The sequence below is a fragment of the Anser brachyrhynchus genome (genome assembly GCF_964034855.1).
Source record: "Anser brachyrhynchus genome assembly, chromosome: 19".
NCBI lineage: Eukaryota > Metazoa > Chordata > Aves > Anseriformes > Anatidae > Anser > Anser brachyrhynchus.
The window spans coordinates 10,987,641-11,008,271 of NC_137712.1; the positions used below are offsets into that span (position 1 = coordinate 10,987,641).

At 59.0% G+C, this 20,631-nt stretch overlaps 1 protein-coding gene across 8 annotated transcripts in view; it reads left to right on the plus strand.

Annotated features, from left to right (window-relative positions):
* The window catches only part of RGS3 (regulator of G protein signaling 3), a 79,226-nt gene extending 65,150 nt beyond the window's left edge, over positions 1–14,076 (plus strand). For 6 of the 8 annotated variants that reach the window (XM_080562536.1, XM_080562537.1, XM_080562538.1 and 3 more), the window contains 6 exons: positions 4,459–5,091; positions 7,693–7,766; positions 11,046–11,147; positions 11,840–11,901; positions 12,526–12,692; positions 12,778–14,076. In XM_080562536.1, coding sequence (XP_080418662.1) covers positions 4,459–5,091; positions 7,693–7,766; positions 11,046–11,147; positions 11,840–11,901; positions 12,526–12,692; positions 12,778–12,963 — 1,224 coding nt within the window. In that variant the 3' untranslated portion in view covers positions 12,964–14,076. Of the gene's footprint in view, positions 1–4,458; positions 5,092–7,692; positions 7,767–8,843; positions 9,032–10,668; positions 10,944–11,045; positions 11,148–11,839; positions 11,902–12,525; positions 12,693–12,777 lie in introns of those variants that run through there. The other 2 variants (XM_080562543.1, XM_080562542.1) reach the window with 2 other exon arrangements.
* Positions 14,077–20,631: the final 6,555 nt, after the last annotated feature.

The window sequence follows — 20,631 nt, forward strand, 5'->3', positions numbered from 1 at the left end:
TGCGGCCGCAGGGCTGGGCAATGCCCCAGTCAGGGCCCATTTCCAGAGCCATCAATTGGGGATGGCGGTAATGGGGTAATGGGATTAGTGCAGGCTGCTGGCGTGGGATCATTTCCTCCCACGGAGGGCAGCTTCTCCTTCCAGGACTCTGAAACGTTTCAAGCCCAGTTTTTTTGGGCATTACGGGCACTCACACCCCCGTGGGTGTCTCACTGGAGGCATACATCCACCCTTGCCACCCCGCCACAGCACGCTGTTGGATCCTGCTGTTTGGGATTATACATTCCCGCTTGCTTCTGCTGTTACGTTAATTGCTCTGTATCAATTATTCATCGATGCAGTAATGAAGCAGCGAATGGGTAGAGAACCCTGCTGTGCAATGTGCCCTTGGCCTCCGGCCACGCTGCGCTGAGCCTCTGCAGCTCAGGGACGAGGAGCGGCGCTGCTGGGGGCTGATGCTCGGGAGCACTTTCAGAATGACCAAAGAAAATTTACTCAAGTTTTGGTAGTTCTGCTTCGAGTTTCTGGCTTCATTTCGTTCCTGTCAATCCCGTGCTGTGTCTTTAGATGCTGCTTCCCATAGCTATGTGTTTGATTGGTCTTTAATGGCCTCTTTTTAAGTTTTAAGGAGCTCATCATCAATGATTTTGGTAGCGTTGCAGAGGGCCAGTTAGAAGTTCCTGATCTGATGGCTCTGCACACAGTCTGTCCCATGCTAAGACCCCTGAAATTCTTTTTTTTTTTTTTCCCTACTACTTTGGGAAAAATGTATTTTGGAAACATTGGTGTTTCCCTGGGGGATGTAGGTGCTGCTCCTGCATCCCATCTGCCCTGGGGAGGGGTGTTCCACTGCACAGGGAATGCACTGTGTCCTCCCCAAAATCTCCCTGGAGAGAGATGTGGTCTCATTGCCATGGGGTTAAATGCTTTTAGGGATGGGTGAGCTGGGGGCACCTTTGAACAAGGGTAGGATTAGGGGGAGCAGGAACCAGAGCAGTTCTTCCATGGGACTGGAGGAGGACAGGGATGCTGCAGACCAGGGGCAGCCCATGGGAGCAGCTCCTCCAGCAGTACCTTGGGAGCTCCAGCGCAGTTGGAGCAGCATGTTCTGTGCTCTCCTGCTCTGCTCAACGTCCAACAGTGTAGTACCTGCAGGGACCTCCCTATTTTCCCAGCCCTATTTTTGCTGAGGAGCTGCCTGGGCACAGGGCAGTGCAGTTACGGGCACATTCAGCCTCCTCTTCCCCAGTATCATCACAAGAGAAAGATGCACATCGCAAAATCTGAGCATCCACGTCACAAATGAGGAAAGGCTGAATTCAGTTTTCTTATGTCCAGGCTTTGCTTGAGCCACAGCATCTCCATTGTCATGAGGAGCACAAGGTTTTGAAATAAGAAGCTGAGGCCCCCCAAAAAATCCCCTGACCTCCCATAGCCGTGGATTTAGGGCTGTCAGATATCACGGCACTTCTGGCAACGTGTGAGAACAGGCAGCACAAGGGGAAGGCCAGCACAGGCTTCATCTCACATCTGTGCTGTCACTGTGGCCAGTATTTTCCCAGCTGGAAGTCCCAGCCATGGGCCCCCACAAAGGGCATGTTATTTAAAGAAGTGCTGGAGAAGTCGAGGCCGCGCTGACAAACCCACATCTGCTGGTTGAAGGTTGCTCTGCTGGCGTCAGAGCAGCAGCAACCAGAAAAACTGGATCAAATTGCAGACCGAAGAGCAGAGGTTTGCAGTCGTTCTCCTCCGTCTTGGCATCAGGAAAACCTTCGTGGCAGTGACTGATGAGCTGCCCAAAGGCAGAGGGAGTCCAGGCAGCAGGTAGAGGTGAAGATGCTGGAGTAGGCAGGACAAAGTCTGGCTTTTTTGAGGTGTGTTGAGGTTTGGTCAATGGGGTAATCAATATTAGGGACTCAGTAGATCTCAAAGCAAGCCTTCTTCTTCCCTAACGCTACCCCAGAAAGCTGTGCTGGGGTTGGAGACAGCTCTTTCTTCTACTTTCTCTTCCCCTTCTTGGGACGTGCTGCCTTGGCAACGAAGTCTGAAGCAGAAACTGAAAGAGTGATGTGTGAGGCCCCCTGGGGAGGAGGCAGGGAAGCTCCTCAGCCTCCCTGGCTCAGGACAGGGAGACCCAGATACGGAGGACAGGAGGATGCAGACCTTAAGGATGGAAGACCCAGATGTTGAGGGCAGTGAGGCCAAGTTGCTGAGCAGAGGCCAAGTGCTTCAGCAGAGTCCTTAAGTTGTAAGGACAGATGTCCCCTTCACCTCCCTGCTGAGGCAGCAGCAACACTGCCTCCGTCTCCTGCCTCCTCCTGGAGCCCCTTGGCTACGATGATGGTGGGAAGGAAACCTGGTCGTAGCCCTGTCCTCACTGGCCCAAATTGGCCTTGCCTAGCAAGGTGTCCCTTGGCTCCATGCTGATGAAGTCCCTGGTGCCTCCAGCCCTGGCTGGGCTCATTGGCCAACCATGACCACGTGCCTGTCCCATCCTTCCCTGCCTTTCCCCACAACCAGGTGACATCCAGCAGAGCTCATCCATGGCTCTTCTGCAAGGACAGGATTTCACAGCCCCGGTGATGCTTTCAACCCAAGATGAAACCTTCACTCGGTGGCAAGTCTCCTGCTCACATCCTCTGTGCCGCTGAAGAGCTGCAGATTCTCTGATTGAATTAGCGAAGGGATTTAATTTAATCCCCAAATGTCTCTCATTTTAAAGGAGCCTGTTCGTTTCCTTCTAGGGCCTTATCAGATGTGGGCAACCAGAAACGTTCAGCAGAAGGACAGGACAGATAGGGAGCTGTCAGGGACAGGGAGGGCTTTGCAGGGGTGAACTGAGGGCTGCGTGGGTTTCTCCTCTAATTATTTCATGAAATAATGGTGACAGTGATTGCAATACAAGTAAGACGTAAACAACATCAGTAAAACACACACTGGTGCAAATGGCATCCTTGCACGGCAGGTCTGGAAACATCCCCTTTTGCAAGAAATTACACTGGGGGAGTGAAAGAGCCCCAGGGATGGGCTGAACCCAGCGTTTGCTTTGTGCCTCCCGCCACATCCAGCTGTTCTGGGGCAGGTCGGATGATGCCAAATTGCTGGCTGCTGCATGCCAGGCTGCAGGGGATGGAGCCAGGTCCTCTCCATGGTCGCTGGTGTAAGGGGGCACCTCTGGGGATGACCAAGGCACGGGCAGCCGTGGGCGAGCTGCCCTGTGTGCTGCCCAGGTGGCAGCTGGCTGTGGGCAGCTGAACCTGAGCAGTTTTTGGAAACCTGGCCCGTTTTTGGGGCCCTTTAGGAGGTCCCTGTGGGTGCTGTTGGGTGCTGCATGGTCTTTGCACCCTCACCTCTCTTTGTACTGGGATGTGAGGCTGGACGGGCTAATTCCCAACTCCTTTTGGAGTAAACCTGATTTATATGGGGGTGGTGGCTTTGCTAACTCTGACTTTCTGCTTTCCATTGGGATCTTGAAAATGCCCGGATTTTGTCTGGGGTACGGTAATGGTTTTTGCTGTGCGACTTGTTACCTGGGGTCCTGTATAACAACACCTGCCCCAGCACACCAGCGTGGGCAGCGCTTTCTGGGGTGGGGGCTTTCTATCTGCTTCACCCCATCTCCCCTGCCGAGCTGTTGCTGCCCCTTTGGCTCACCCAGCATCCGTGCCAAGGGAAATTCGGGGGGGACAGGATCAGCTCTGACAGGGAAGCTCGTCACAGGCTCCCCCCGGCTCATGAAAAATCCTTGGGGTTTTTTCCCTTGGGCTACCCCAGGCTTTTCCCTTTGAAAGGGCAACGCTTGCTGGAAGAAGACGGCCCCAAAGGCTTAAAAAACTGACCAGAGCTGGTAGGAGCGGCTGTGGTTTTGCAAGGACACAGCGCATGGCCATGGGGCACCCCGCGGCCGGGGGGGGCCGAACTGCTTAGGGCTGTGGCCAGGCTGAGCCTTGGGCAATCGGCCGATGAGCAGAGCCCAGCACTTCCCTCCTGCCCTTAATAATGCAAGGCAGGAGGGGCTGGAGCTGTTGGGTGAGTGTTTCTGGGTTTTCCTGCCTCTGCTGAGCCCCTCAGCTGCTCCCAAAGGGAGGAGGGAGCTGTCGGGGTAAGGATGCTGCTCTGAGCTCTGCCTCCGTGGTGGAACCACCGACCCCATGACCTCTGGTTTCCTTCAAACCCGCTCGCCCACGGTGCTGCTGGAGCACAGAGCTGGGTGGCTCCGTTCTGCTGCCACCCCATAGCCACAGCGGGGACGTGGTGCTCTGGGGAGCAGGAGTGGGACTGGGTGCTGGGGGGGACAAGGCGACAATGCCGTCCCACCCCACTGGAGCACTGTTAGGGCTGTAGGGTTTGGGGCCAGCCTTGTGGTTGGGATGTTAGGAGTGGAGAGGCTGCGTGGGAGGGTGGCCAGCGAGAGATCTGGGATGCTCCTGCCTTCATCCTTCTTTATCTCCTGGGCAGATGCTGGAGACGGACGCTGAGAAGCCGGGGCAGATGCACTCAGAGGACGGGAAGGCGGCTGCAGGCGAAGCTCCTCCGGCCGCAGAGGCCCCGGCTCCGGCCGAGGCACCGGCAGCCGCCCAGGGGCCTCTCCCGGCAGAGAAGCAGCCGGAGCAGGGAGAGGAGCGGCACGGCGCCCTGCCGGCCTTCGTCATCCCCGAGGTGCGGCTCGACAGCACCTTCAGCCAGAGCGCGGCGGGCACAGCCGGCGGCACCACGGACGGTGAGGACGAGGAAGACGAGGAGGAGGATGAGGACGAGGACGAGGAGGAGGAGGAGGACGACGACAGCGACGAGAACTACCTGGAGAGGAGCGAGGCGAAGCGCAGCAGCATGATCGAGACGTCGGGCTGTCAGCCCGTCTACACGCTGAGCGTGCAGAACTCCCTGCGGCGCCGGACCCACAGCGAGGGCAGCCTGCTGCAGGAGGCCAAGAGCCACTGCTTCACCTCCGACACCACCCTCAACTGCTCGGACAGCCAGGGCACCAAGGGCCACTGGGCCCTGCCCTCCCCCAGGACCCTCAAGAAGGAGCTCACCAAGAACGGCGGCTCCATCCACCAGCTCACCCTGCTGTTCTCGGGTCACAGGAAGGTACGTGGAAGGTGCTGGCTCCGCGGGGCGGCTGGGTCCTGCTTGGCCCTGGGGATGGGTGATGTCCCCAGGGTGGAGGTGTCCCTGTGTGGGGCCCCTCTTTCCATGACCGTGGCAAAGCTGGTGTCCGACAGGCCAGGGAGGTCCCCAGTGCCAGCTCTGGGGGACACTCAGCACCCTGGGGATATCACCATGTGCTGGTGCTGGGGCGGGCATCCCCATGGTGTCACCAGAGCCCACAGCGCCCCACAAGAGCTACCATCTGCCGAGATCCACAGAGAGAGGCTCACACGGGTGTTTGCACGTGTGAAATGCTGCTCACAGTGGCAGGGACAGGACAGTGCTGTTCTAGCTACAAGCGCAGAGCACAGCCCCGTATGGGCTGCTGCAGGGAAAGTTAACATCCCAGCGGGTGAAAGCGCTGAGAGCGGCCGCGTGCTGTCCTGCCTGCCTGAGCCCCTGCCAGCGGCCGTGGGTAGGGCCCTGCTCAGGACTGCATCGCGTGTTTTGAGGCTGTGTTGTGCTGCCTGGCACTGCGCTGCATGGCTTAAGGCCATGTTGCGTGGCTTGGGACCTTGCTGCACAGCTCAGGACCACGTCACACTGCTTGAGAGCACCGTGCAGTGCTCAGGACCACATTGCATGCTGCTTCACCTCAGCTGGCTCCTTGGCAGGAGGTGCTGGTGCCGAGCCCTGCACGCCACCAAGCACAGCAGCACGATGGGGTTAAACCCTTGATGGGGTTAACCCTCCCCATGCCAGCCACCTGCTGCTTCAAAAGCCACCTCTGAGGCTGTCTCCTGGAGCGTGATTTGGGCTCAGAGGCCCTGGCCAGCTGGTGAGAGCCCTTACAGGGCTGACAGAGCAGCCAGATGGGGCTGCTGTGCAAAAGGGAAGCCCAGACCCTCTTGGAGGTGGTGGCGGTGCTCCTGAGGTGCCGGCATGGCACGAGGCAGGTTTCACGGTGCCGCTGTGTGTGCAGCCCGCGAGCACACAGCTCGGCAGCGAGGGGCTGCTGCAGCGCCGGCTGCCACCAGGCTGCAAGCTGAGCTCCCCCAAAAGAAACAGCCCCGTTGCCTACCAGACCAGGCTTTTTCAGAGCAGGGATGGGGACAGACAGTGCTGGCAAGGGAACCTCTGGCTGTCCCTGTTCCTACAGTGGCTCTGTCCGGCTCTGGGTGGCTGCTGCCTCAACCCGCCTCCCCCCTGGGTCCTCCAGCCTGCTCCCACCGCGCTGCCTCTCCGTGCACAGGGCTTCGGCCACGGCCATTCCCCCGCCTACCCTTGGGAGGGACTTTTGCAGCTCTGTGCATTTTGAGGAGTCCAATGAAACCCTCTGAGCTTCCCAGACCAGGACGCTGCGTACAATGTACAGTTCCCGTTTGCATCCCCTCCCGCGGCAGCACCGAGCCCCAGCAATGCCTGCAGGACTACGGCACCCAGTGGCCTTGCTATGTCCACCAGACCGTGTTTTATTCCCCGGCAGCACTGCAGAGGGGCTCATGTTGTTGTCCCTTTTAACACCATCATGCCCACGGATCCCTGCTCCCCTCCTTCCCGCGGTCGGGGCCCTGTTGTTCTAGGAGCACATTGTGGCCGGGAGCACTGGGACCCCTCGGGCCGAGGTCTGCCACTGCTGCCTTTTGTCCCTGAGCGCGGCGGGGCCTCTCCGGACAATGGCAGGAAGCGTGCCCCGGCTGCACGTCGCCCTGGCCGGCCCGCCCGCCGGGCCCTATCTGCGGGGGGAAGGTGCTTTGCAGGGGCCGCATTGTTTGGGGCTGATAAACTCCGGAAACCCGGGCGCAGAATGGAAGGAAGTGTCAAAAGTCTCGAGCCCAGGGCCGCTGGGCTGCGCAGCTGGTTCCCACGGCACGGCTGCGGGACGGCGATCCTGGAAAGCGCCCTGAGCAAGCGGCGTGGGGCTGGGCTGGATGTGGGGCTGGGTGTGGGTGTGGGGCTGGCCGTGAGCCCCTTCCAGCCGTGCTCAGTAACGGGTGAAGTAGCAAAGCCCCTGAGCTAAGGTGGTCCAAGGGTTCCCCATGCCTGGCCCTGGGCTTCACAGCTCAGAGGCTGCACTGGTGCCACCCCAACCTTGCAGCACCTCCGAGGTGATGCCACCTCGCCCACCTTGCCCAGGCCACCCCAGGGTGGTGGTCAGGGAGAGGAACCCCTGGGTGCTCCCCAAAGCTGCCATGATGTGGTTCAGTTCTGGTTGAGCCTCTCTGGGGGACCCTGAGTTTCTTTTGGGTGCCCAGCCCAGCTGGGATAGAAGCTTCGGGAAGGGGGATGTGGGTGTCCTTGCAGGAGGTGCTGCTGTCAGCACTAGAGGGGATCCCGGGCCACCACCTGTGAGGTGTCCACTGTGGGCTGGGGGTGCCGTGGGACAGGCAGGGGGACCCAGGTTCCCGTGGTGGAGGGGAGAGGAGCTTGGCTTCCCTCACTTTGCTGCAGCCAGATGTGGCTGGGGGAAGGAGCCACGTGGCTGCTGTGTGGGCACGGGGACCCGTAGGAGATGCTGGCAGGGCTTTTTGGTGGCACTTGGCACCTACACGGTCATGCACCAGTACGGTGATGCAGACGCTGTTTTTCTCTTCCCTACAGCTGAGCGGAGGTGACCCCGAATGCAGCTGCGATGAAGGGGACGAGACCTCCCGCAAGAAAAGGAGCAGGAGCCTGTAAGTGTCACGCTGTGGTGGCATCGGACTGTGCCATGGCTGCTTCCCATGGTCAGATAGTCGGGCTGAGCCCTGCTCATGTGGGAAACCTTTGGGGTCCCCCCCCCCATCTCATTCACCCAAGCTTTGCCAGGAGGAAAGCAGCAAAGATGGGCACGAGCTATGGTTTCACATAGTTGTGATATTCGGGGAGGAGGTGGGATGCGCTCCGGGGACATTGCCCAGCCTGGCGGGGAGCATCCGTGGCTTGGTGTTACTTTGACGGATGGGACGAAGGAGCTGGGGGGACGGGGATGCAGCTCCCCGGGGCCAGCAAAGCTCCTCTCCGGCCACGCCGGGTTCGGTGAGAGGACGTGTGAGTTGTGAAACGTGACCTGGGGGCCTCCTTCCTGCTGGCCCCATGCCGGGAGGAGGTTTCGCCCTGCAGGGACAGGCTGTTGGGCGTGTGCATCGCAGCACGCTGGCAGCATGGTGGGGGCAGCCCCGAGCATGGGGGCCACCAAGGGACACCCACAGCCCTGCCACTGCCGGTAAGGATTTGGGATGCCCCGGAGCTGGTCTGGGCGAGGGCAAGGAAGCCGTGGCCTTTGCTTCCCACGATCACAACTGCAGCTTGCTGGAGGCTGGCGTGCCGGCAGGGCTGTTTTGGAACGAGCTGCCTCCGGTTTTGCAAGGCAGGATGCGTCGGGGCATCACGGCCGCAGGGTGCCGGGGCCCGGGGCCGTCCCCGCTGCACGTGGCTGGGGCAGGTGGAGCAGCCACACGTGTTTGCAGCCGCCCTGGCTGTGCAGGCGGGCGGCTGCACGCGCCGGCTCGATGGCTTCACGGCCGCGCAGCCTGCCAGCGAGCGGCACTGTTGTCCCGCGCGCTCCCACGCATCGCTGCAGCTGGCTATTTTTAGCTCTTTTCATTATACCCCCCCCCCCCCCTTTACTCCAGACACTTGAAATTAAAATAAATCCCTTGCCATCTGCAGCAGGGACATCCCCCATGTGAGCTGGGGGAATCGGGGCGGCGGGGGGCCGGGGGCGGGTGCAGGGAGGGTTTTGTGCTCACCTTGAGGCAGCCGCGGACGCGGGGAGCGCGGCGCATCGCACCGCCCGGCTATTGGCTGCGCGGCCGGGTGGCCAGCTGGCCACCAGGAGTATTTATGGTGCAAGTGGCCGGGGTTCGGCACTCGCCTCTCTGGCACCGTCTCTGCTCGCAGGCGGGCACTCCCCGATGTACCACACCATGGTGGACTTTTCCGAGAAATACCTGGAAAGGTAGGAGCGGAGCTCCCCACGGGGACGGGCGATGCACTTGGCAGGGACAGGGCTGGATGTGGCATGGGGAGGCAGGGCTGGACGGGGCCTCGCAGCTGTGCTGGGGGCAGATCACTGTATAGGGGTGACTGCAGACATAAACCGGCAATTCCTTATGAAACGTTATTTTCGCTGTGGCACCTTATGCTGTAGGTTGGCTGCACCTGGGCGCTGTGCATGCCCACAGCTGGTGCTACCACGTTTTGAGCTGTTTGCTATTTATTTACAAGCATCTGCAAGGGGAGCAGTGAGAGAGCGGTGTCTTGCAGGTTTTAAACGTGGGAACTCCTCTGGGTGTTGCTTCCTGGCCTGTTGCAGCTGGCAGATCTGCCGGTGAGCACCTGCAGCCCGGCGCGCTGCGGGGCTGCCCGCTGCGGGTGGCCGGCGCCTTGCAGAGGGCTGTGCGGAGCGGGCAGCCCACGTGCGCTGCTCCCTCGCACGGATGTGCGCACACAAGGGCTCCTCAGTGCTTTGCGAGCCCTGCCAGGCTCCCAGCTGCGGTGGCCGTGTTGCTAAACTGGGAACAGTGCTGAAATTGTTGCTCAGAGCTGTGTGGGGTGGCTCATCCCGCGCGGTGGCTTGCTGGTGGGGCGGTGATGGGATGCAGATGGGGTTTGGAGTGTGAGGCTCCTCGCCTGGATCCATTTGTCCCGTGTTAGGGCTGTGATGGTGCCTGGCAGCAGCTGGGGACAGCTGTGGGTTCAGACAGCATCAGTCAGAGTGGGGCAACTTAAACCCTCCTGTGTCCTGTGTGTCCCCAGCCAGCCCTGGGCACACTGTGGGGCTCAGGCCACATTCAGGGGTGGCTCCTCTGGGCACCCAGCGATGTGGGACCCGTGGGAGGTGGCTGGGGTGGCCCGGCCGTGCCCCCCTGAGGCTCCATCCACCCTGGTGGCCTCAGTGCCCTCTGTGCGGGACAAACACCCTGTGCCCTGTGTCACCCTGTGTGTCCCCTGCGTGTCCCCAGCATGCTGTGGTGTCATGCAGGAGCTGTGCCACGAGGGGACAGCATCGTCCGCGCCCGTCCTGGCCCCGTCACCTCTGCCACCTTCCGCTGCCCGCTGGGAGCCTTGGCAGGGCTGGGCCCTTTCCCATGGCAGCTGCCAAAATTTGCTGCTTCGTGCTGGTGGCAGCTTCCTGGGGAAACGGGGAGCTCCGTGCCCAGGTGCACGTGTGTCTGCCTCTCCAGGGACAGCAGTACGGGGACCCAAGGAGGGTGGCGGTGCTGTGGGTCACCAGCATGTCCCAGCCACCCCGTTACAGAGACGTCCCCATGGCCGTGCCCACCCCAGGCTGGCACCAGACAAGTGTGAGCACCAGAGGGTTCCAGCCCCGCAGAGGGGACATGGCAAAGCGCCGCTGTCCCCGCTCAGCTCCGAACCCTACTCAGCCCCGCCGCCGGCCCCGCCGCATTCCCCAGGACGCCCGCGCTCTATAAATAGCGCTCGTAAATCCCCGCCGCGATTATTTTCCCCGCCATCCCTTGAAAGGCCCCAACTCTCCGCCCTCGGCGCTGCTTTTTCCACCTTTCCTAGAGTTTCCCCAGCAACGGCGGGGCCGCCCGAAGCAGCGGTGGGGCTGACACAGCCCTTGCTCACCCACGCCTCGTCCACGCCACGCAGCGCTCGCAGCGCCCGCGCTGAGCCCTCCCACTTCCGCACCCGCTGCCCCGGGCAGGAGCACGGCCCCGAGCCGGCGTCAGAGCGCCCGAGCGCTTGGCCGGGCCGGTCACGCCGGGAGCCGCCGTCCCGACAGCCATGCCCTTTTTCCGTGACCTTTCCAAGCCGCAGCCGTTGGAGTTTCACGCCGAGATGCTGCTGGGCGTGCAGCGGCCGCACAACGGCAGCCTGCAGCGCCGGCACACCATGAAGGAGTAGGTGGCGGGCGAGACGAGGCTGCCAGCGGGTCCCGGCACCCTTGGGTGCTGTGTGCGTCCCACCTTGCCTGCCTCCTAACACTCGCTCTTATTCTCTAGAGCCAAGGACATGAAGAACCGGCTGGGGATTTTCCGGCGGAGAAACGAGTCCCCAGGAGCCAACCCCTCCGGCAAGCTGGACAAAGTGCTCAAGTCGCTCAAGTAGGTGCCGCGGGTGGGCGGCGTGGGGCACGGCACCGGGGAGCACCCAGGTGCACGGGGGCTGGGGACAAGCCCTGGCTGGGCTGAGTGTCACCTCCGGGGTGGTCACCCCGGCTGGGGGGAGGCTGCGGGCAAACAGCTCGTGTAGCCAGAGCTGTGTTAAAAGCATTTTTTTGGCTGAATAACCCCCTCAGGCAGCGGGGAGGTCCTTGCCCTGTGCCAGTAGCACAGCAGCAGCTTGGGCTGGAAATTTCCCTGCTTTTGCCCAGTACGTGAAACTTTCAACTGGCTGGAGGATGCTTTGGGAAACCGCTTGGCTCTGGAGGTGCTCCAGCAGCCGGAGACGAGCCCTGCCCGGCCTCGTGCCTGGCGGCTTGAATGGGGTGTCTGAAATCCCTGCTGTCACGCAGCTCCTGAGCATTGCCCCGAGCTTTTCCAGTGCTCGCTCAGCCACGGCTGCCCAGCCAGCCCTCTGTATATCAGATTTTCTTCCTGCCACTCGAAAGGCAGAGCTTGCCTTCCAGCAGAGCTGCTGCCTGTGGCTGCTCGTGTGCTGTGGGTGCCGGTGCCGGCCGTAGCAGGGCGCGCGGTGATACTGCTGCTGCTGGAAAGGTTTTTGCCCCCGGGCAGTGGGGGCAGCGTGTGGCAGGCAGCAGCCGCAGCTTTGCCAACGCACGGCCCTTCTCCTGCAGGCCTGCGCCCGAGGAAGCTCTCAAGTGGGGGGAGTCCCTGGAGAAGCTGCTGCTGCACAAATGTGAGTGTTTGCCCCTCTCGTTTGCCTTTGCCACCAGGGGATGTCCAGGCATGTGCATGGGGAAAGCTGCGATTTCCTCTGTTAATCCCTCCTGTGCCTGGGGGGGAGCAGGGGGTTGGCAATGAGCTGCCCTTTTCCTGTACCCATTTTTCTCCTCCCAGGCTGGGGGGGACTTTGCTATAGGAGTTGGGGGGGGGGGGGGAGGTTCTTGGGGAGGGAAAGGCTCTGATTCGCATGCAAGGTTGGGGTCTGCAGAGCAGGAGCTGCTTTAGACCCTTTCCCCTTCTTGCCCTACCACGCATCGCAGCTGGGGCACCCCACATCACGCTGACATCCCCGCAGGGATGGCAGGGGGATCCTGTCCCCATCGCTGCCCCCGCTCCCCACCGAGCCTCCGCTTCTCGGCTCTGTGTGCACGCCGCTGGGCTGAGACCTGGGCATTCAGCACTCGTGTGGCTCACATTGGTGCTCCCAGGCCAGGCAGTGCTGCCTGCACCCTCTGCTTTGCACAGGAATTTGAGAGGGATTTTTTTAGGGGGTGACGTAGGGAGGGATTTTAGGTTGCACCTCTGTGAGTAGAGCCGTGTGTCTGTCCGGGAGTAGAGCCGTGTGTCTGTCCCGCAGATGGGCTCGCAGCCTTCAGGGCCTTCCTGCGCACCGAGTTCAGCGAGGAGAACCTGGAGTTCTGGCTGGCGTGCGAGGAGTACAAGAAGATCAAATCCCAGTCCAAGATGGTCTCCAAGGCCAAGAAGATCTTTGCGGAGTACATCGCCATCCAGTCCTGCAAGGAGGTGAGGCTGGCTCCTGCCCTGGCGCGTGGCTCCGTGCCTCGTGGCCGTGCAGAGCTGCTCACGGTGCTGCTCTCCCTTCCCACAGGTGAACCTGGACTCATACACGCGGGAGCACACCAAGGAGAACCTGCAGAACATCACCCGCGGCTGCTTCGACCTCGCGCAGAAGAGGATTTACGGGCTGATGGAGAAGGACTCGTACCCCCGCTTCCTGCGCTCTGACTTGTACTTAGACATAATTAACCAGAAGAAAGCCAGCTCCCCGCTGTAGACCCAAGGACTCTCTCGGGGCAGACTGGGAGCTGCGTGTTTACATGGAACCGGCGGTGGTGGCCTCACCGAGGGGACGGCGGGAGCGTGCCTTCCTGCTGCTGGTCGTGCCCCCGAGCCATACCCCTGCGGCCGACGGGCGTGGGGCAGCCGAAGGCACCGAGCACGAGGCTGAGGGGACCAACAAGCCAAGCAGTCTGGTACTGCTCCGTCACCCACCCCATCTCACCATCGCTGGTACGACGCCTTCGGGGTGGCTCCGGCATGGATTTTAGCCAGGAGGGAAGCTCCCACAAGACTACTGTGAAGCCTGAGCTGTGAGCATCGCTGGAAGGCGATGAGAGATCCTGACTCGGCAAGGAGGAGGGAGGAGGAAGACTTTTGTGCAGGGCTCCGGCAAGGGGAAAACATCACCGAAGCGAGCACCATCCCTGGACAAAAGACTTCTGAACTGGAGCGTCCCCACGGTGCTGCTGCGCTTCCCCTGCCAGAGGTGCCTCCTGGCTACCCCGGAGCAGCCAACTTGCAGGGGCCTGGCGCTTCCTTCGCTCGTGGCAGGTCCTTGCCCTGCGCCTCAGGGGTGCAGCCGACCCTCCTGCTCCCACCCCTCGCCTCCTGGTTTATTTATTGACCTCCTGTAGCTGGACGCATTGCTGTATAATAGGAAATCCTCGTGTCCTTTCCCGTTCCGAATTACAAGTGCAATATTTGTGCGTGTCGCGGCGGCGTTCTCCCATGGAGCGGAAGCCTTCTCTTTTATGAGTGCGTGCAACATTTTCTAAGTTTGCAGGTTTTATCTGAAAAAAAAAAAAGGAAAAAAAAGGAAAAAAAACATTCCCTAGCAGCGGGCCGCTGGGGGAGCCTGGGTGTACATATCCTGCCCTGACGACAGAGGGTTTGCTGATGGAGATAAGCAGCTCTGTGAATCAGATGCTCTCCCTACTCTGGATAAAAATATTGCGTTTTGAGACGCGGGGGTTGTTGCTGAACCTGGCGGAGCTGGACGGACTGCATGCGTCCGGGTGCCCAGTTTACAGTGCGAAGCATCTCTGCAGCTAGCAAAAATACATTGTCATGGTCATAGGTAAATAAAAGGAGAATATAATTTCTTGTAGCCTTTTCTTCATGGCATGTTTCTCAGTGCTGGTGGAGCCAGGCTTGCTCTGTTTCACCAAGGAGCGTAAAATCCTGTTATTGCATAGCTAAAGATGGGAAAAAGCTAGTTCCATGAATTTCTGAGCTGCTTTTTATGATGCAGCAGCTGCCAGATGCTCCTGGGTTAAAGGCTGAGGCCAGAAACAGAAAGTTTTGCCCAAAATGAGTCTGTTCCCAGGGACAGCATTTGCTGTGTATACACAGCGGGGCACGAGCCTCTGAATGAGGAAATGCCCAGAAACGTAAGTGACCTCGTGTAGCACCAGGTCCCTCTGGGGACACACCAAAAGCAGCAACAGAAAGCCTGGCATCACTATTTCAGGTCCGGGCTGCGTGCCTCGGCAGGGCTGCTCCCCCCCGGCACAGCTGGGGTCCGTGATGGGGACGTTCTGCAGGGGCCGGTCACGGCGCGTCCCATAGTTAAAATGTCTCGTGCCCGTCGCTGCAGCCGCTTGCGGTCAGGCTCGGGTGGCTCGATGTGCCCGTGGCATCGCGGGGCTGTGGCTCAGGGAGCCGTCCCTTTCGTGGTGTGGAGGGGCTGCTGAGGATGCCTGGGGGTGGAGGTGGCGTGGTGTCCCTGTGTCCTGTGGGCACAGCTCCCCCAACATGCACAGTCCCTTCTGGGGATCCATCCGCGCCTCCCTCCTTATCCAGCCAGTGGGTGATGCCCAGGTGGGGAAACTGAGGCAGGGCTGAGGGACCCTCCGGGGCTGGCTGAAAGCAGAACGCCTCCAGAATGCCTCCAGGCTGCAGAATGCCTGCGGGGCTCTCATGGGGCTGCTTTTGACACCCCTGCTATGGCCCCCAGCTGTGACCTGGCCACAGTTGCTGGTGCAGCCTCCTTGCAAGCACTGCTGGCCCTGGCTGGTGTAGGGATGTCCCCTGGTCCCCATCGCCCAGGCAGAGCTCTCCTCCCCAGGGCAACAGTGCCAACGGTCCTGGCATCCCGGCTGTTTTGAGCCCCAACACGTGGCCCAGGACAACCCCGTTGCCCCAGGATGTCCCCATAGCCCCATGAACCACCCTGTGCCCATGTCTCCTGTGGGGCAGGGCTGCCCTGTCTGGCTCCTCTGAACTCTCTCACTGTCCCCATCCCTGAGAGCCTTCAGCCCTTCTCCTCCCCCCTGGGGCTGCCCTGCTTGGGGGGGGCTGCGTGGGGACAGCGTGCGCAGCTCAGTGCCTTGTGCCACCTCTGGCTGCCATGCGCCCCCTCCTGAGGCTCGGTGATGCCCAGGAGCACGTGCCCCAACCACGCTTGCTTGTGTGAATTGTCTGAACCCATCTGTCAGGGCGGGCAGCAAGGGCTGGAGCTACTCTGGGACACTTGGAGCAGGAATCTGGTGCCCAGCTTTGCATCACCACCACTGAGCTGCCCACAGACAGTCCCCTCAGGGACTGAGGCACCGGCGTGTGTGAAAGACGAAGATAGGGGCGCTCAGGGTCGCTCCCTGGAGAAGACGGAAATAGCCCCGCATTAGCGACGGAGGTTTGGTTATTGCTGTAACAGAATTTATTGCCAGCAGCTCAGGTTAGCGTGAGTCATTCTGCAAACACCATCCCCACGTGCTTTGGAGATGCTCTGATCTGTCGGAAAGGTGAGGCTGGGGTGGGAGGCGGAGACATCAGGTGTGTGTCCCTTGTTCGGGGACTGGCACTGCCCCTTGCTGGCCCACGGCAGCAGGATGTGTCCCATCACACACCCTGCAGTGACGCCAAAGCTCCAGCTTTGTCCCCTCCGTGGTACAAAGCAGATGAGCTGCCCCATTTTCTTCAAGGCCTCATGCTCTGGTGTGAAGGGTGTGAGGAACTTGGAACAGCTGGGTGGGAGATGGATGGGGGACATCGGGTCATGGATGGGGTTGTTGCGGGGGTCACCTGGTTTGGGGTGGCCCTGGGGAGGAAAGAGCAGCCTTTCACAGAGAAAAAAACATTACCTGTGCCCAAGACGTGTGGTGGCACCGTAGATGCTGTGAAAAATCGCTGCTTCAGGCAAATCCCCATCGGGGAATCTCTGCCTCCCAAAAAGGAGGGATGCTGGAGCAGGCCTTATCTCGGCAGATAGCAGGGATTTATCCTGGGGCTAAAACCCCGTGGTTGCGCAGCTGCTGGTAGTCACAGCTCTGCTCTGTTTGCTGTGTGCACGCAGGTTAAAGTCCGCCAGGTGCGGGTGCCCTCGGCGTGCTCGCGGGATGAAGCTCACCAAGGGGACGGCAGCCAGGGGGCAAAGGGCTCCGAGGAAATGCTTTAAAGGGGAAAAAGGGGAAAAATGATCCGGAAGTCCTGAAGGGCTGGTTCAAAAAATGCAATGACCCCAAAGGTGAAAAAGGTGAAGACTGCTGGTAAAAATGTCCTGAGGCCGTGGGTTTGTCACCATGGTTTTCCCACACTCTCAGCCGTGAGGAGGCTGGGGTGAACCAAAAGGGCTTGGGAGGCTGATAAGTCAGGTTTAGCAGGTCTTCATGTGTCCCTCAGATCAGGACTTCATCAGCTGAAGCGGCCGGAGAAGGGTGCTGGGGTCATCTGTGATTTACAGAAAAAAAATTAAGTTCTGAAAATAGAAAATTAAAATATTTTTAGTTGCTGAGCACGTTGTGGATGAAGGTTTGTTGGGAGAAGGTAACAAGCAGCGTGGCCATCCCACAACAGCGGGGCCAGGCGCGGTCAGCACCGCTCCTCGTCTGCGTGCAAAGGAGCAGCCGCAGCACGTGGGGACGTGCAGCGCTTTGTGCGCTCAGGTTCAGCGTGTCAGCATCACGTCAGAGCTGCCAGCAGCCATGAGCATAAAGCCTTTCTCTTATTTGTGCAAAATCAGTGAAGAATTTGCCTTTTTTTACAGGTGTGCACTGTGTCCCAAGACACTCCAGCACCACACAGACTTTCTTGGGCTATTCCAAGGCACCCATCCTGAGGCATAAACTTATCCAAACAAACATAGCTTTCTACTGAGCAAAATAATTCCTTGGACCCCTGATTAGACAAATATTCTCAGAATAGAAACAAGGCTACTTTATAGTCATAGACTAAACACAACTCAATAGCTAGATACTGAAACTGCAGACACAAGAATTCCCCTGCCCCGGTGAAACAGCTGACTTTCTGTGTGAGCCACTTAGCCATGCTCAGCAAATTATTTAGGTGGTCAGGAGCACGTTGAAGTCTTTTTTGGGTGTCTGAGCTCCCCGGAAGGTGTCTGGTGACCTGCTGCAGGAGCACCCAGCCTAGGATCGCCTGCGTGATGGCGCTGGAAATGGGGTCTCTGGGTTTGTCTGGGGACTTTTGCTTCCCCTGGGATTGCTAAGGGCCAGGGGCTGCAGGGGAGCATCGTGAATTTGTGCCCTTCCCAGCTGTGACCCTGGGGGGCTCAGTGCTGCCCTGCCTGGGGCCTCATCCTGCCCAGGGGAGCACCCTCCAGGTGCATCCTTGGATTTGGGGCTGGAAGGACAAGGGCCACCAAGCTCTGGGGCTGGCACTCACAGTGCTGATCCTGCAAAAATCTGGGGGAGCAAAAAAGGAGAAAATAGCACACTCCTGAAGTAAAAATAAAAACAGACTCAGATGCTGTCTGTCAAGGAAATAAAGTAAGCCCGGCTGGGCTGCTGCCAGGACAGGAAATCCAGCGGCGGTAAGAGTCCCCTGGGTGCTGCTAACTCATTCGGGAAGCATTGTTATGACCCTCTCATTGCTCATTTTCTGATTCTTCTCTGCATTAGGTCATTTTTACTCAGACCATCCAGCTCACACATTCCCTGGCGTGGGGGGAGGAAGGCCAACAATGCCGACTCTCAGCTTGCCCGGAGGCGCTGCGGAAGGCAGGAGAAGAGGACGAAGGATGAACGAGGCTTCCCTTTGCGGCCGAGCGCTCTGCAGGGACGTGACATGGAGAGGACAGGAGGGACCTTCCCCGCAGGGTGACCCGCCACCAGCATCCCCTGCTGCCCTCTGGGGAGCTGTGCAGGGGGTGTGGGCAGAGCTGGAGGTGGCAAATGGCATCCCCATCACGGGAGCACCCAGCACCCCCCCCGCCCCTTCCCTGCCTTCATCCTTGGGCAGAGGAAGAGGAAGGTGGGAGAGGGGGAAGAGCCAAGCGGGAGCAGGTGGGGACCAGGGACGGAGTGTTTGCACAGGAGCCATGTGTAAGTCATTTCTTGTCCCTTCCTGAACTAATAGGGTAATTATTTTAGAAGCGTGCACGTGTTTCTAATGGAAAGTTCCACGCAGGCTGTGCGTCAGTTTGTTGGTGCAGCAGCCCTGTTCTCCCCGATGCCTTGCAGCACTTCTAGGCAAAGACAAATGGGTGAAACCTCCTGCTCATTGGACCGGCGATGGCAGTGACCGGTCACCGAGCACCAGACCAACCTCCTGGCCCAGTTCTGCAGCAAACAGGCTCACGTGGCACAAGCTGGCTGGCAAAGCAGGACAAGCACTGGTCTGCTCTTTGATGTATCTCCCATGCATGTCCCCAGGTGTTTGGACTGGTGTGTCTGATTTTGTGGCCTGTTCCCTGCAAGCAGCTCAAGAGGGAGGTGGAGAATTGGAGAAGTTCCTGCAGAGGCTACCGAGGTGGACATGGACTTGGGCACAGGACCTGTGTGGAGGGATGGAGGAAGCTGGGCTGCTCCAGCTGGGGGACAAGGAGGCAAAGGATACATCTGGCAGCACCCTGCTGCCTGGGGAAGGACCATTACAAAGGTGATAGACCTGAACTCTCCTTGGTAGCACCAGGTGACAAAACAAGAGGCAAGTCACAATGTGTAACAACTTTCAGACCTTCAGGTTGGACATCATGAAAAATATTTCCATGATAACACTGAAACAGCAGAGAAGCAGGTCTCCAGAGACGCAGGGGTCTCCATCGTTGGCTGTGGTCAAGACTTGTCCAGACAAATTCATCCCTGACCTGACTGAGTGTTGATGAGGGGCTGGGCTGGAGACCCCTGGGGATGTGTTCCCCTGGCACACCGAGTCTGCCCCTCACTTCACTGGTGAATGTGGGCAATGTCTTCCAGGACATGCGCACACAGGAGGTGTGGGATGGAGATGTAGAAGGCCAAGATCCGAATGGGACTGAGTAGAGGCAAGAGCTCCTTCCTTTGCCATCTGACCGGCTCTGAATCTGTTTTGTTCTGGGTAAAAAAAGGGGGCTGGGTGCCAAAGATCAGCCTGCTGAGGGCCTGAGTTGGGCTGTAGGATGGTCACATGGAGCACAGGTTTCTGCCCTGTCCACTAGCTGGGCAAACTCATTTCCATAAATGATAAGACTACAAAATTTCAATCCCCAGATTACCCTGTTTTCCAGTACTAATTTTAAAAATATTTTTGGCCCCACAGATGTGCCGACCAGATAACACCTGAGCAGCGTCCTGATACCTGTGCAGGAACCAGACACGGGATGGAGATCCTGGATGGGGATCCTGGAGGGCTCTTGCAGCTACTACCCAACATATTTCATTTAATCTGTCATTTGAACGCAAACAATTGACTTAATTAACTAGATTATTTTTCAGGAAACCAAAAGGTTGTTACAGGTGGGAAGCCTGATAAGGTAATGCAGACAATCTTTCCTTTTCTAAGATAAATAGAAAGGAAGGAAGCAGAATGGGAGCCCTTGCAAGTCACGTTTCAACGCAGTGTCAACTTTTATCACTAAGCCATAAAGTAGTAGTTACTGAAGCACTGGCACAGCATTAATTAGATGAGAGTTATAGACACACTCATTACTGCAGCTTCATTACAGCCCAGGAATTGACTCCGGCAGCGAGCATAGCGGGTTCTGCTGTACCAGCACCCATCTGCTGCCAGGTGTCCGCGTGTCGGGGAAGTTATTTCCCAGGAGCGCTCAGCACCGCGCTGAGTGTGCTTCCCACCGGCTGAGTGTCAAACCAGGGGGTTCAAATCGGGATGTTGTTCTAGGTCCTGTGGGTGTTTTCTGGATGTGTGGGAGCTTTGAAGTGTGCTTACAGACAGATCTCGCAGGAGGCAATCTGTTTCTGTCCTCCATGCAGCGCAGAGGCTGAGGAGCAGTTTTAGGGTCACTGCTTGAAGAGCCAAATAGGGCCCAGCTCGGACCTCCTGGTCCATCACCACAGCTAAAAAGGCTTCAGGGGAACTGGTCCCTCTGCAGAGGAGAGTTGTGGAGGGACGAAAGTGTGCTGGGAAAAGTAGCAGGCCTCATTCAGACACACTCCCCTTGTCCAGAACATACAGGTCTCCACCGGGGCTGGCCTGGCTGCCATGTGGCTGCCAGTGCTTGTCCTCTTCTTCCTCCTCCTGCTCCTCTTCCCACTGCCCAGGACCCGGTGGTTCCCCTGCGCACCTCTTCCTCCGTCTTTGCCCACACATATGGGCTCCCAGCCTCCAATCAATAAAAGTAAAAAAAAAAAGACAATAAAAGTAAAAGCTGGCAAATCCTGGGACATGTCATGTTGGCAAAGCCTCCTTATGTGGCTTTGCATCTGGTGGATATTCTCTGGGTGCTGGGTGGGATGGGGACACTGCTGAAACTGTGCCACCAACT